General features: G+C 38.5%; 1 protein-coding gene across 1 annotated transcript; it reads right to left on the reverse strand.

Annotated features, from left to right (window-relative positions):
- Positions 1–3,085: 3,085 nt before the first annotated feature.
- On the reverse strand, positions 3,086–5,176 carry LOC133724456 (protein FAR1-RELATED SEQUENCE 5-like). Its single transcript, XM_062151205.1, has 6 exons — positions 5,000–5,176; positions 4,652–4,885; positions 3,925–4,563; positions 3,561–3,835; positions 3,254–3,478; positions 3,086–3,167 (listed from the first exon to the last, which is right to left on the reverse strand). The coding sequence occupies exons 1-6, from the start codon at positions 5,174–5,176 to the stop codon at positions 3,086–3,088; spliced, it is 1,632 nt and encodes a 543-aa protein (XP_062007189.1).
- Positions 5,177–16,939: the final 11,763 nt, after the last annotated feature.

Here is a 16,939-nt window from a genome sequence, read left to right on the forward strand (position 1 = left end):
TTTGGGGCTTGTATTTTATTATTGCATGTTAATTAATTATATATTGTGGTGGGATTTGGTATTATAAATTTCATATATTGATCTAATTGGCTAATTTTAGATTGATAAATGGTTAATTTAATAATAAGCAGAATAAACAAAACAATTCTGGCAAAGAAGGCAAGAAGTATAAGTGAAACAAGGAAAATACTTCAGTACATTAATGTATCGATACATCAAGTAGACTAGATTCAATACAGATGTAGACTAACTCAGTACAAGGGTAGACTAACTCCATGCATGTCTACCCATGTACTGAGCTAGTCTATCTCTATATTGAACATAATCTACTTGATGTATCAGTACATTAATGTACTGTAGACAATCCCGTGAAACAATTCATATTATGAATTTGAAATGTTTATGTAGCTACCTTCATGATGTTTTGAAGAGGTCTAAGATGACTGAGATGGTAGCCTTTGTTGATCCTGATCAAACGGGTGCACTTGGCTGTGGAAATCCTACTGAACGAGCTCGGTCTTTGTCTAATCGGTTCCAAAAGGGAAAGCCTGGCCAGATTTATTTGGTGCCGTATAACTCAGGGTATGTAAACTGGATTACAATAATGAGATTGCTATGTTATATTGCTTCTAGGTACCTACTTTATATAAACTATCTTAAACTGAAAATGAGTTTTGTTGTGGCATAGTTCTCATTGGATGTTGTCTGTTGTGAATCCCGATGAAGAGATCATTTACTTCATGGATCCGTTAAAGAGGCGCCTCATAACTGGTGAATGGAAAACAATTTTGGATAAGTACGTTTCTTTTCCACTATATAAGTTGATCAGTACTTGATGTTAAGGATACATTATATAAATGCTTTACTTATGTTGGTGTTTTGCTATTCATTTTGAAGCTCCATTAAAATCTACAATGCGAACAAGAATAGGAAAGGGAGGAAATTAATCCAGTGGAAAAATCTTGTTGTAAGTTGATAAAGGGACATTGAAGTATCCCAGCCTCTTAATGTTTGACATAGTAAGTAGTTCTTCTGATATGGTGCCTTATGTTATTTTCAGGGCATTCCTGAGCAAAATGGTGGCAAGAGTTGTGGTTATTGGATCATGCGTTACATGAAGGAGATAGTGGAAGACACAAATTTGGAGTTTGCTACTAAGGTATTTGAGCAGCTTCCAATACCATTATATACTTTATTTCATGGTTTGATGAATATAATCTTCATATATCATATATACTATGTTTTTTTTTTTTTTTTTTTTTTTTTTTTTGCAGTGGGAATGTGGGATAGAAGAACAAATCTTGTTTACACAGAAAAGGATATTGATGAAGTTCGGGCTGAATGGGCGAAGCATGTTATGAAGTTTGCACAAGTGTAGTGCGCACAAAGAGGGTCTGTGGTATATGCATAGTTAGGGCTAGCTGTTATTGTGCATATTGACATTGAATGCATAGCTAGATTATGGAGGGTTTTTTTGCCTAACTAATATGATCGACTTTTTCCTTTATCGATCATATTTTGACCTCCTAACAGATTACTCAACTTGTAGGATGGATTGATGGTAATGTTGAATATTGATGTAGTTTGCTGGCTGATTTAAATGAAATGGTTTTTGAATTGTTATAGTTGGATGTTGTTATTGTGCTTACCAGTCAACACAGGTTTTTCAATATATGTTATGGTTATAATACAGCTCATACAACATAAATACCGAAAGAAGCTGACGTTGCACTAAACATCAGACAACAGAAAGGCATGGATATAAGACAAATCATACAACATAAATACCAAATTAAACTGACGTTGAACAAAACATCAAACAACAGATATCTGTGGTTATAAAACAACTGAGACAACATAAATAACCAAGAAACTGATACTAAACCTGAAATCAAACAACAGAATTTAACCAAATATCTGTTGTCTGAAACAACAGAAGACCACAGAAGAAACATGCCATCTATATTCCTTATGACAACCAGACAACAGATATATGTGGTTATAAGACAACTGAGACAACATAAATAACCAAGAAACTGATACTAAACCTGAAATCAAACAACAGAATTTAACCAAATATCTGTTGTCTGAAACAACAGAAGACCACAGAAGAAACGGGCCATGTATATTCCTTATGACAACCAGACAACAGAAAACCATAAAATCCATTGCTCAAAGTTAATTACCACAACAAAACGTACAAACCAATGTTGTTAAAGCAAACTCAGAACGACAGTAACTTTTGAAACTATTGTTTATAGTGTTGTACATCGACATATATCTGTGGTGTGAAACTCAGTCAGACAACAGAACAGCTCAAGAAACTCTTTACTCACACGATTTAATTATGTCGTTTGAATAAAAAAGAAACAATAAAACATAATAAATATATGTCGTCCACAATAGATTCACACAACAGAAAATAACCAAGATAGATCAAAACTCTATATATTCACACCACAGATTTTTGTCGTGTTAACTAAATACATACGATAGAGTTTTATGAATGGATGTTGTCCAGAATCTTTTATAACAACATATTACTGTCGTTTGATTACATCTTCAACCTCAGAAAGTTGTAATTCGGCAGATCTCGACACAATCAGACAACAGATTATTGGCCGGCCTATGTTGTTTGAGTGAAATATAGATCATGGGTAATATCTGTTGTCTGAAGGCCTAAGAGATATCAGGCTACTAGACAACAGAAATTTTCTGAATCAGACAACAGTCCTCGGCTGTTGTCTGATGGGTTCATTGACATAGTGTCAACAAACTCAAAACCAATCAACAAATGCTATTTCTGAACAAATCAAACACAAGCACTGTAGCTATCTCTCAACAAACTCAAAACCAATCGCAGTAGCTATTTCTCAACAAATGAAACACAAGCACAGTAGCTATTTCTCAACAAACTCAAAACCAATGACAATAGCTATTTCTCAACAAATCAAACACACCACAAAATCCATATCCCTTAAACTGACCAAATCAGATGCAAAATCTAAAAAATACCAAATACAGAAAACTCAAAGCTTACCATAGAGAGCATGTTTTCTGGTAGTGAACTGATCTGTGTGAGACATTATTTTGCCAAATGAGATGATGAACAACTATCCTCATCCATACTAGTAGAACTTGAATCCCCATCTTCATCAATATAAGGTCTACATAAATAAGCAAAAATAAAGTGATAAATATCAATCGATAAAAATGTTGCCATAAACAATAATATCAAACACAGGTATTTTACCTTCCACGAAGTGTTGGACAATTTCTTTTGTCATGTGACTGACCAAATAGTCCACATCCATGGCATTGCCTACCTTGACTGGCCTTTACCTTAACTTTCCTCTTCTCTTTTCCTTTCTTCAACCTTCTCCCACACCCTTTTGCTCTCACTTGATTTGTTTCATTAAAAACATGCTGAATAGTAGCAGTCTTGGTCTCGGTCTCCAAACCTACTGCACTTTGTCCACTTTCATTACTAATTAATGGTTTAATATTCTCCAAAAAAGCATCCAATGCTTCCATAAAGAGCTGGGTGCCTCATCACTCACCATAACCTTGCAAGTAAAGCTTTGTTATCTTTTATCTCCATTCCATTAGAATCTAACACAACTCTCTGTCTTGCAGCTTTAGTCCATCTCTTCAAGATGTACTGAATAGGCAATTTATCAACATATTGGATCTTAATCAAATATGCCAAAACATGCCGACATGGGAGCCCTTCACTGTCAAACTTTCTACAGCTACATAATGCAAAATCAAATTTCTTTTCGTAAGTAAGTTCACGAGACTTACAAGTATCAATGTTCTTTCGTATAACCTTAAACTGTTCTTGAGTGACATTTTCAAACACAAGTTCAAGTTTATATTTGAAGCTCTCTCTCAACTGTTCTTGAACTTCATAAAATAGTTTACGTTATAAAACTTGGCCATATGATCTTCTATGTCAAGGGACATGACAGTTTTTGCCTTCTCATCAATATTAATATGATCCTCCTCTAACTCATAATGTCGTTGGTGAAGAAGTCCCTTCTTAAACTGAACCATAAATTCCACCAATGAATTCCACTTAGAAACATAATTCTTGAAGAAAGAATGCTGACTCTCTGCTCTTTGACTACTTGACATTCCAGCTAAGAAAACATGATTGACATATGCTGGTATCCATGATGAACGAATTTCGTATATCAACTCCAGCCACTTGTTATCACTCAACCCACTCTTCTCAATAATTTCAATCCATCTTGAGTCAAACTCCTCTCTACTACTTGAATTCCATATGTAGCTATGAAAGTCTTGGTAGGAATCCCGATATTTAATCGCATCTAGCTTCTTAGAAAATTTATTAAGAATGTGCCAACTGCAATATCTATGAAATGTTTGTGGGAGTGCTTCTGAAATGGCTTTAGTCATAGCAGGATCTTGGTCGGTAATGATCATCTTGGAGGCATTTTCTGGTGCATCTCCTGGCATAGCATTTAGAAATTCCTTGAATAACCAAACAAAAGTATCAGCTGTCTCATCATTCAAGAATGCACAAGCAAAGATGATTGTCTGCCCATGATTGTTAACACCAGTGAATGGTGCAAAAATCATTCCATATCGATTTGTGTTGTATATATGTAGTATCAAAGATAACTACATCTCCATAAAAGCTGTAAACTCGTCTTGAAATTGAGTCAGCCCAAAAGCACCATGTTACTTTGTTTTCCTCATCTGACTCCATTGTATAGACAAAAGAATAATCTTTTTCTTTCTCATTCTGAAAATGCATGTACAGTAGATCTCCATCATGCCCCTTCTTCTCTTCACGACAAGTTCTTCCATAATTATATAGATCACGCTGTATAAAACCAATATTTTGAATGCCACCTGCCTGAACACCAAAGCATTCAAACTATTTATGTTTCTCCACATTTACCAAGCTTAGTTGCTGTGATAGAACTGTGTTAACTTCTGAAACACGACAGTGCGATCTCAACAAATGTACTCTAGGCGGGCTTGTTAATGGATGGTTGTGACCCTTGACAAATACAGAGATTGCATATCTTCCAGACTCCTTCTTTCTCACAACTGCAATTCTTGCTTTACAACCCACTTTTGGTAATCCTCTCTTACGTTTTTCTCCTTGAACTTTGGAATCTCCTTGCTTATATATAACAGACATACTCTTTCCTCATAAGTTGGGAATTATCTTTGCTGGTCGCACTAGAATGACTTCTAATACTAAACCTTGCTTCTTTTGTATATCTATTGTAGAAAGCAGCAACATCATCTATTGTTTCAAACTCTTGGTATAATTTAGGCATCAACTCTGCCTTTACTTGAGGAATATAAACTTGATCATCCTCTGACTCCATTTATTTGAAACTGAAAAGCACACATAAGATCAACAATCAAAACAAAAAAGAAACCCAGAAACAGAAAGAAGAAAAGTCCCAAATATGGAAAAAATCCTAAATTTTGTAATTGGAAATCAAACAAATCAGAAAAGAGAGAGAATCCGTACTCTAGATGTGTTTCTCTGCTTCTAAGTCTCCAACTTTTGGCGCGAAAACTCCAAGGGATGTCGGGACCATAAGAGAGCTACAATTTTCATGAGAGAAAGGAAAAAAGAAAGCTTCGGTTGCAACAATCGTGCAACCTGAGATGAGTTTCTAGTATTTGGAGACGAGAAGACCTGGATTTTGGGTGGAGATGGAGAACGAGACTTTGGTTGCATCGAAGTGGAGAGTCTACAGTTCGTTTGAGGCTTTCTACTTCAACCCGCGATGGTTTTTGGGAAGATCGAGATCGATCTGAGCCGTTGCTTTTCATTTAAAGCAATGGACGGTTGTGCTTGACCCATCCGCAGCTTAACTATAGCAAGGACGTCCTCTTTGGAACCTTGCTGTATATATATATATATATATATATATATATATATATATATATATATATTAAAGAACAGAGGAAAAGATTGGAATAATCTATTTGTATTTTATGATATTTTTACAGTACAAAGGTTGGATTTATACAAAGACTTTAGACTATCTAAGGTAAGAACTAATTGTGTGATTTACAGAATATATTGGTTTGAAAGCAGATATAAGAAACGGTTAACAATCAGAAAATCAATAGACTTTGATTTAGGATCTGTCATTGATTCTCAGAGTAATTGGAATTGAAGTACTGATCAATGCAATGACCTGCAAGCTGGACTATCAAGCTGGACTATATCTTTCTTGGTTATCATTCCCCCGCAAGCTGAGAGGACGAGCACGGACCGGAAGCTTGGATGCAAGAAATTGGAAACGCTGAGTAGATAAGCCCTTGGTGAAGATGTCAGCTGTTTGGTCAGCAGTAGACACATAGGAAACTGCCAGCTCTTGTCGAACAACCTTATCCCTCACATAATGGTAATCAACTTTTATATGCTTGGTTCTGGAATGGAATACGGGATTGGAGGCCAAAGATATAGAGCTGATATTATCACACCAGATCAGGGGACATGAGAGAAATACATTAAGGTCACGAAACAGAGACCGTAGCCAAGACAACTCAGCAGCTGTGTAGGCAAGCTGCCTGTACTCAGCTTCAGCACTGGACCGGGAGACTGTTTTATGTTTCTTTGAGCTCCAAGAAATCAAGTTGGGACCAAGATAAACACAGAACCCACCAGTGGAATGACGATCATCCGGATCACCGGCATAATCGGCATCCAAATAGGCAACTAACTTGTGAGAACCTGGCTGATAAACTAGACCATGATTAAGAGTATACTTCAAATACCGTAGGATTCTCTTGACTGCCACCCAATGAACATTAGTTGGTGAGTGCATGAATTGACACACTTGATTGACAGCATAGCAAATATCAGGACGAGTGAGAGTGAGGTACTGTAAAGCCCCAATAATACTGCGATATTCAGAAGGATCCTCTAACTTGACACCATCATAGACACTAAGCTTCTTGCCAGATAATACAGGTGTAGGATAAGGTCTAGAATCATGGAGCTTGGTCTTTTTCAACAAATCCACAATATATTTATGTTGTGTCAGATGCAAATGATCACCATTATAGACAGCCTCAATACCAAGAAAGTAATGAATAGAGCCCAAATCTTTCATAGAAAATAAGGAGTTGAGAGTATGAATGAGGTGTGATATGTGAGAAGAGTTGTTACCCGTGATCAATATGTCATCCACATAAATGAGAAGAATGATATAGATGCCTCTACTGTTGAATGTGAACATAGAGTAGTCAGCCCGTGATTCCAGGAAGCCAAGTTCTTCTAAGTAATCCGAAAAGCACCGAAACCAAGCCCGAGGGGCCTGTTTTAAACCATATAAAGAACGGCGGAGCTTACAGACATGTTGTGGGAATTTAGGATCGACAAAGCCAACAGGTTGCTTCATATAGACGTCCTCATTGAGATAACCATGGAGAAAAGCATTTTGGACATCTAATTGTCGAATTGGCCAACGATGACTGACTGCAAGAGCAAGAACTAGGCGAATAGTGGAGTGCTTAACAACTGGACTGAATGTTTCAGTATAATCAAGGCCCTCTTGCTGATGAAAGCCATTGGCGACGAGTCTGGCCTTATATCTCTCAACACTTCCATATGATCGTTTCTTGATTCGGAATACCCATTTATTAGGAAGAATATTCATTGAGGAGGATGGTGGAACTAAGAACCAAGTACCTGCCTGTTGCAATGCTTTGAACTCATGATTCATTGCTTCACGCCATTCTGGATACTTTGTAGCTTGTGTATAACAAGTAGGCTCAAGAGGAAGAGCGAGGAGAGTAGAGTGCATAGCATATTTGGGGTTGGGTTTGCTAATTCCATGTCTGCTGCGAGTTACGATGCCTCTATGATTTTGCACCTGTGACACCAAAGGAGAGGATAACAATGGTGGAATTGGATTGTTAGTAGGGAGGGAGGTGGATGAATGGGGATCAGTGTGGGTAATTGGTGATGCATCTGTTTGGGAAGAGGAGGGCGAAATTATTGTCGGAATACTCTGATTTGGGGGAGAAGAGGAAGATGGAGAGTGAGATTGAGAGGAATCACCAAAAGTAAGAACTGGGCGTTGTGGGTTGCGAGTATAAACTTGTAAAGACGGTGTGGGTGGTGGACGTTCATGGGTTGGAGGAGGAGGAGCGTTTGCGGCAGATAGGGAAGAAGGGTGAGATTGATGTGGAGGATCAGATATACGTGGAGAAGGAGAAGGAGAAGGACTTGAAGATAGAGATGGACTTGGGCCTGATAATGGGTCAAAAATTAATATGGACTGATCTGTTGAGGAATTAATGGAGGAGTTTGAAGTGAGATTAGGTTCGGTAAATGGAAAGCTGGATTCATCAAATAACACATGGCGAGACAAATAAATACGACCTGAAGAAGGATCAAAACAACGATATCCTTGATGATTGAGTGAATAACCCAAGAACACACAAGGTTTGGACCGTAACTGTAATTTTGAAGAGTTATAGGGATGAAGATAAGGAAAACAAGCACAACCAAAGACCTTTAAAGAGTGATATTGAGGCACACGATGAAAAAGTTGTTCATAGGGAGAGGCATAGTTAAGAACTCGGGATGGAAGACGATTGATGATATACACTGCCGTATTGAACGAGTCAACCCAATACGTGGATGGCATATGTGCATGGGCTAAAAGAGTGAGTCCAGTGTCAACAATATGGCGATGCTTTCGTTCAACCAAACCGTTTTGTTCAGGGTGTTTTGGACAAGAAAATCTTTGGAAGATTCCATTAGTTGATAAATAGGATTGAAAAATATGACTCTTGTACTCACCGCCTTCATCACACTGAAGTATTTTGATAGAACGATTAAATAATTTTTCCACGTGAGTACGAAAGGTGATAAATAATTGAAAGACTTCACTCTTTTGTTTCATTGGATAAATCCAAGAGTATCGGGAATAGTCATCGACAAAGAGTAAATAATATTTAAAACCTTGATGAGATAATAGAGAGGAGCACCAAACATCCGAATGTATTAATTCTAATGGGAAATTTGAAACAGAATCTGATAATTGATAGGGAAGTTTTGTAATTTTCCCTAATGGACATGATTGACAAAAAGAGAAGTTGCTGGATCCCAATACTGGAACAGCTTTATTAGACAATACTTTAGATACTATAGTAGAAGACGCATGACCAAGGCGAGAATGCCAAGTTTCAGCGGAGACACGAGAGCCAACATAAGCCAATGAACGAGAGACTTTGGATGTTTTTGAAGGAAACCGTAATGGATAAAGGCCATTTTCACTCTTCCCGTGGTAGAGCATCTTCCCCGTCTTCAGATCCTTAACACAGAAGTAATTAGGATAGAAGATAAAATAACAATGATTATCAATAGTGAATTTGTAGACTGAGAGAAGATTCGTAGATGCAGAGGGACAATGGAGAATATCATTGAGATGAAAAGAAGAAGAGGAAGAATTAAGCTTAGACGAGCCAATGTGTTTAATAGACAATCCAGAATCAGAATTAATTCCACCAAGATTATCAAGACCTTTATAAGATTTAGGAGTATCAATATTACCTAGGTTTGGTGTCACATGAGAATTGGCCCCGGTGTCTGTCAACCATGTTTCTTCAGAAGGAGAGTGATGAGCAGTCATGGCATTTAGCCGAGAAGATGGGACACGACCTTCATAAGACAAATTTAGCCGGTTGAAACAGTCAATAGCAGAGTGGCCTGGGCGAGAGCAGATTTGGCATTGAATGCGACCAGTATTGAAGAAGGAGTTGCCATTGCTGGTAGTGGTACCTGGGGCTGGACCCAAGATGGAAGACCTACGAGACCCAGAGGAGCCACGAGAATGAGAGAACGTACCACGCCCTCTAGAATTAGCAGAATTGGAATTAGTCATTCCATGAGAGTATGATCCTCCACGGTTGGAACCACCACGTCCAGAGATGAATGTGTTCCGACCTCGTCCCCTAGATTGAGTGGCATGAAGGGCATGGATTCCTTCGGCAGCAGCAGGATGAGCATATTCAGAGACGCGGCGTTCCACACTAAGGAGAAGAGCTTCAAGGGCTTCATACGTGATAGGAGAATCACGTGCTTGAGCGGAGCTGACTGTTGTTTCGTATAGGGGGCCAACATTGGTCATGACAATGTTGACAATATCCGCATCAGGAACAGGAGAACCGACAAGGGCCAAGTTGTCTGCAATGGAGTTGAGTTTGTCCAGGTAATCTGAGATAGACATAGTACCTCGAGTGGTGCGAAGGAGGTCGGCTCGGAGTTGAAGAACACGGTGCTGTGATTGAGAAGCAAATCGGGTAGCTAATGCAGTCCACGTAGCATGCGAAGAGGTGGAGCGTGCGACAGTTGAGAGGACTTTGGGAGTAAGAGAACCATTGATCCAACTGAGGACCATTTGATCTTGGAGAATCCAAGGCTCGAAGTCCAGATTAACTTGATCAGTGAGCTGTCCTGCTTTGTCTTTTAGGAAGCAAGGGGGACACAGATTGGTACCATCAACAAAACCCCATAGTTTTCTACTTTTCAGAATGGGGGTGATCTGGGCAAGCCATAGGGGATAGTTTGTTCGTTCAAGCTTAATGGTGAGGAAGTTGGAAACAGAAGGAGTGTTTTCAGTGGAGGATGAGGAGGCCATGGGACCGGAGATTGGAAAAAAAATAGAAATCAGGCTCTTGATACCATAAAGAACAGAGGAAAAGATTGGAATAATCTATTTGTATTTTATGATATTTTTACAGTACAAAGGTTGGATTTATACAAAGACTTTAGACTATCTAAGGTAAGAACTAATTGTGTGATTTACAGAATATATTGGTTTGAAAGCAGATATAAGAAACGGTTAACAATCAGAAAATCAATAGACTTTGATTTAGGATCTGTCATTGATTCTCAGAGTAATTGGAATTGAAGTACTGATCAATGCAATGACCTGCAAGCTGGACTATCAAGCTGGACTATATCGTTCTTGGTTATCATATATATGATAACCTCCTTCGAATTCTAGAACTTGAGGGGTCTCTCTTCGAGCGAGAGTGCAAGGTCGGATGGTGTTACCGCGGTCTGGTATTTGTTTGTAGCGGTGTAGGTTCGTGAGTAGTGACTTGTCCCCCTTGATGTTGTGGCAGTATAGATCACCATTTTACTAGCTTCTGAAGGTTTCTAATGTGTGTTATGATATGTATATGTATGATTGAGTTCAGATGTGCTTTAAACCCCTTTTATATTTGAGTTTGGGTGTGGTAGACATCATGGGGAGTTGGCAGGCTCTAAGGATTGAGGATGGGGTGGTGCTATTAGGATTGTTAAGTTTATTTTTGCAGGTTTTGGGTAGTCTATTTTTTGAGAAAGTTCTACCAAATTTTAGGTATAATTTCTCCTAAGGTGGGCCCCACATGACCACTTCGGATTTTAGGTTGAAATCTGGGGTGATCCTATCAAGGTCAACTGCTTTAGATAATATGAGTAGCACCCAAATTAACACTAGTCAACAGAGTAGTCCACCAAATCAGATGGAAACCCATTTTTTCCAACATACTAATTTTGGATCATAGTCATTTAATCATTTTGCTGGTTCTTTTGTTGCTACAAATAATAGTTATAGCCAACCTTCATATGGTTTTGCACCAACCTCTCACTTGAGTGATATAGAACCATTTGTTATGAGTTATTCTGGACCCTATCCACAGACACCATAGTTGCAACCTGGATTGCCATTTACAATGCCTGCTTACCTAGACTCTCATGTCTCACCCCAAATGGGATTTGCACGTCCAATTCACAATAGTAACCTTAATTAGCTACCTTACATGCATATTGTTATGCCTAATTATCATGTGATGCAACCACCACCACCACGACAATATTACCAGCCAAACATACCATCTCAGTATTATAATCTAAACTTCCCACATCGATCCATACCAGCTTCCAACATATCCAAATTTGTCAATTTATGAGACACATAAGGTTTGAATTTAGTGTGTTCAATGAGGGCGATCTAGTAGAGTGGTTTAACAAGGCAGAACAATGTTTGGGTTCTATCAAATCCCTGAAGATAAGAAATTTACAAATGTTACTATGCATTTGACTGACAAAGCATCAGATATATGGTATATGTTCAAGCATGAATTTCCTCCTACATGGTTGGGAGTGGTTGACTTGTTAATGAGACAATTTAGTGGACATAATGTTGTGGATTACCAAGCTGCTTTGGCTAGAATGAATCAAAATGGCAATGTTGAACAATACAAGGAGCAGTTCACCAGATTGTCTAGAAGAACCTTAGGGTTCTCTCAACAAGTAATGTTATCTTGTTTTTTGGGTGGCTTAAAGAGTGAAATTAGAGCTGATGTCAAAGCCCGAAAGCCAAAAAACTTCTATGAAGCCTGTGAGCTAGCCAAAATATATGAAGAAAGGGAAATGCGCTATAGAAATCAACACAGATCAATGACATGTGAACGAAGTAAGCTTGAAAGTAACATTAAAACAGTTGATAGAACAACTCCACTGGTTACTACTGTGAGTCAAGTGGTTAGAACTCATAACTTTAATACAAGAGCTCATCCACCAGTGCAGCCACCAACTGCACCAAATAATAATGCTGGAAGTAAGAGGCTTACTCAGGTTGAGTACGGAGAAAGAAGGGCCGGAATTTTTTTTGTTTTTGTGATGAGATATTTAGAACAAGTCATAACTGCAGGAGAGGACAGATCATGGTAATTGAAGTGGTACAAGAAGAGATTGAGCTGCCAGGACATGTGATCAAAGAGTCACCTGATGACACTTTGAATATAGAAGAATTTGGAGAATCTGAATTACAACTGCAAGTTATGGGTGAACAGAACAACACTGATACTATGCAGTTAAAGGGATTGCTGAGTAAAAAGGAGGTGCATGTATTGATTGACACAGGAGCTTCCCACAACTTTATACATCAGTTTCTACTAAAGCACATAAAAACCAAAGTGGTTGACATTAAACCATTGAAGGTCAGACTAGCAAGTGGTGCTCTAATGCAGACAAAGGGTCAGGTAAGGGTGGAAATGCAACTACACAAATATTAATTTTTTGCTGATTTTTATATTCTACCAGTTTCAGGTTGTGCTGGGGGCTACTTGGCTTAGAACATTGGGGGGACATAACTACTTGGCTTAAAACATTGGGGGACATAACTTGAAACTTTGAAACTATGAAAATGCAGTTTCGTAGTGGTCAAATTAAATACCAGTTGTAGGGTGAGACCAAATCAAAAGCTGATGTGATCAGTTGCAAGGTAATGACCATACAATTAAAGAGGGAAAGAGAAGCTATCATGGTACAACTTAGTCTAGTAACTGTGCATGGTTCAAAAGATGCGGTACACCCAGAGATTCAAAAACTAGTACAACAGTATTGCAACATCCCGTATCTTAATTTACCTGTTTACTAGTCATTTGGATGGTAAACGACAACTACTTTCACTTTTTACTTTGTTTCGATACTTTTGGTGGTCCTAAAAGTTGACTTTTTGTTCGGGTCAAAATCTGAGAAAATTTTCTTCATGAAAGTCGTAGAAGACGTTAAACCGAGCGCGTGCATATGTTGTACGTAAAAATCGGAGTTCGTATACAAAAGTTATAAGCGAAATACGAAAGTTACTGTAGATGGTAAGTAGTATAAATTTGAAATTTTACTGTAGAGCTCGGTAACTCTCATTTCTCTCTCTCTCTCTCTCTCTCTCTCTCTCTCTCTCTCTCTCCTCTGCAACTCCGGCCATCTCTCTCATCCGGCCACCTGGGGACGAGTTACGACCATCGATCGGTTCCTCTCCTCATCCTCGACTCGTCTGTGGCGGTGGAACACCGTGCCTTGGCCGGAAAACGGCGGGAGACAGCCGAGAACTCCACGGCCCCGTTTTGAGTCAACGCATCGATCTCCCAACTCCGACCACCAAAAACGGTCAGACCAGGTCCATTAGGAGCGCATTGAGAAGAAGAGCATCCTCCCCAAAGCTTTTGCCGAGAATTGAAACGTAGAGGAAGAACTGACGGCTAGAAGCTACGGGTCACTATTTACGATTCGGGTTCAAACTTCTCCTTAATTGCTGTAGAGGTTGGATATGTGATTTTGGTGAATTTTGGAGAAGTTTGACATTGATTGTGAATTTTCGAAGTTTGGAGTTTCGAATGTCGATTTGTGGGAATCCGACCTTCGGATTTCCCTTGTTTCCACTATGGAATACTTTAATCGACGGATTGATATTAGTGGTGAAGTTTGGCTTGAATCCGGAAAGAAATGGAGATGTTGGTTTACGTGGGGTTTTCGGGTTTCTTTTTAGAATCGTATTTATTTGTCGAATTGTTGTTTACGGAATATAATTGTGTACAGGGCGAGGTACTGACTCATCGCTCGACGAGGATCCTTACGCTTGGATACCACGTTAGCCGTATACTGTGAGTGGATGTTTGTTTTTCAATAATGCATGCAATTATTTTCTGAATTAAGAATTTATTTAAATTATCCTTTTAAATTATTGAGCGTATTATCCGAGTTTTTAAATATTGAATTATTTGTTCGATTGGACTTTCGGATAAGAAATTGTTATGCTCGATTTTAAACTCATGATTTAGAATGATTTTGGACAAATTATTTTCCGAGGTGATTTCCGGAATTAAATATTGTTTTCATTCGTCGATTTTGAGTTTCCCAAAGGATCTTCGAAAATGGGATTTTCGTTGGGATTCATGGATTTACTTTAACCTCGCATATTAGTTTATGAATTCGAGAATATTTTGGCGTGCGGGGCCACGTCAGTGATATATATTATTTTTCCCGTGAGATTTGGGGAAGCTTTATTGGTTTTTCGGTTTGCGTATGATTTTAACCCACCATACCTGGGTCGTATTATTTTATTGCTAGCTAGCCTATTAGTACTCCTCCCCGCTTAGTATGTGTTTGTGGGTGAGTTGAGCGGAGCATGGGATGCTCAAGAGTGTGGGACACTCCGACCCGAGCCTGGGAGGCTCCCTTACTCATATGGTAATGACTTCTTCCTCATACTCTGTTGTTACTTGATTAGCGGGGCTAGTCTGATCTTGTTTAACCAGCGGGGCTGGTATGTTCTCACGAGTTTTCGAGCTTAAAGAAATGTGTTTTATAAATGTTGCATGCATGGGTTTTTTTTTATAAAGGAATAAATGTGGGAAAGTATAAACTCCCTCTTCTTTACAATTATTTATTTTTGTCCACTCACGCTAACGTTTTTATCTACTTTCCCCTGGGCCCTTCGGTTTCAAATGCCCAGTCTGCAGAGTAGCTGGTTCGGCATAGTAGGATTTGGGGCATAGCATCTGTTGCTGTTGTTTAGATAGTGTAGGTTAATCGTTGAACCTACTTGTATTATGAATTCTTTTTCTCCTTTAGATTGCTCTGATAACCTGTGGGACAAATGCTGTAAAGTTTGGGAGTTGCACTTGTGTATTTGGTTTATGTTGTATGGTTCGTATTTCAATAGTTAATTGTGGAGTTGTTGTGATTTGGGAAGCAGGGCGGCTCCAGAAGAATAAGGATGACTTATTAGAAGTGTGAAGGTGTTTCTACAGATTTTGGGTAGTCCATTTTAGGGGTGACTCTGCCGAATTTTTGGTAAAGTTATTCCTAAGGTGGGTCCCACAGGGCCACCTTGGATTTCAGGGTGAAATTCGGGGTGGGTCATGTCAAGTATACTGAGGTGTTTCAACCACCAACTACATTGTCTCCTGCAAGAACACAAGACCACATAATTGAACTATTGCCAAACTCTTCTTCGATAAATGTCAGACCCTATAAATATCCCCATTTTCAGAAGTCAGAGATTGAAAAAATTATGCAAGAGATGTTAGATAATGGGATAATCAGACCAAGTGTATCACCATTTTCATCTCCTGTTTTGCTAGTTAAGAAAAAAAAAAAAAAAAAAAAAGGAACTTGGCGAATGTGTGTGGACTATATATCCCTCAATTCAGCCACTTGTCATTAGATGATGGTGATGTCAACAAAACTGCATTCAGAACTCACACCAGTCATTATGAAATTCTTGTGATGCCATTTGGATTAACAAATGCACCATCTACTTTCTAGTTAGTTATGAATGATGTGTTGAGGGAATATTTAAACAAAAAAAAAATTGTGTTGGTGGTCTTTGATGATATACTTATTTACAGTGCCAATCTGGACAGTCACTTGGTTAATTTACAAATGGTTTTTAAGAAATTGCAACAGAATGCTCCTAAGGTTAAAGAAAGTAAATGCAGCTTTGAAGCGCCTCAGGTGAAGTATTTGGGACACATCATTAGAGCAGAAGGTGTAGATGTGGATCCTGCAAAAATTGAATGCATCAAGAATTGGCCAAAACCAAAAACATTGAAAGGTCTGAAGGATTTTTTGGGACTGGCTAGGTATTACAGAAAATATGTAAGAAACTTTGGGATGATAGCCAAACATGCTTAAAAATGATGGATTCAAGTGGAGTGTGGAGTCAAAACTTGCTTTTGAAGCTCTTAAAGAAGCTATGATTTCTACCCCAGTACTAGCAATACAAGATTTTCCAAAGAATTTGTGGTTAAGTGTGATGCTTCAGATAAGGGAATTGGAGCTGTATTGTCTCAAGAAGGTCATCCAATTGCTTTTCTTAAAAAAGGATTAGCACCAAAACACTCAGTTTTATTAGTTTATGACATGGAAATATTGGCAATGGTGTTTGTAGTGGAGTACTGGAGGCCTTATCTTCTTGGCTACCACTTCAAAATCTTCACTGATCACATAACGATTGAACATTTTTTAAAGCAAAGAATTACAACTCCTGCTCAACATAAATAGTTGCTCAAACTAACGGGATATGATTATTTCATCCACTACAAGGCTGGAAAGAGTAACGTGGCTCCTGATGCCTTAGCAAGAAAA

This window comes from Rosa rugosa, chromosome 1 (assembly GCF_958449725.1).
Source record: "Rosa rugosa chromosome 1, drRosRugo1.1, whole genome shotgun sequence".
NCBI lineage: Eukaryota > Viridiplantae > Streptophyta > Magnoliopsida > Rosales > Rosaceae > Rosa > Rosa rugosa.

Coding starts and splice junctions, on each gene's coding strand:
- LOC133724456 (XM_062151205.1), bottom strand. CDS start 5,176: ATGTCTGTTATATATAAGCAAGGAGATTCCAAAGTTCAAGGAGAAAAA. Junction 4,886..4,999: donor CATTAACAAGCCCGCCTAGA/GTACATTTGTTG, acceptor TTTGGTGTTCAG/GCAGGTGGCATTCAAAATAT. Junction 3,479..3,560: donor GCTTTACTTGCAAGGTTATG/GTGAGTGATGAG, acceptor TAGTAATGAAAG/TGGACAAAGTGCAGTAGGTT.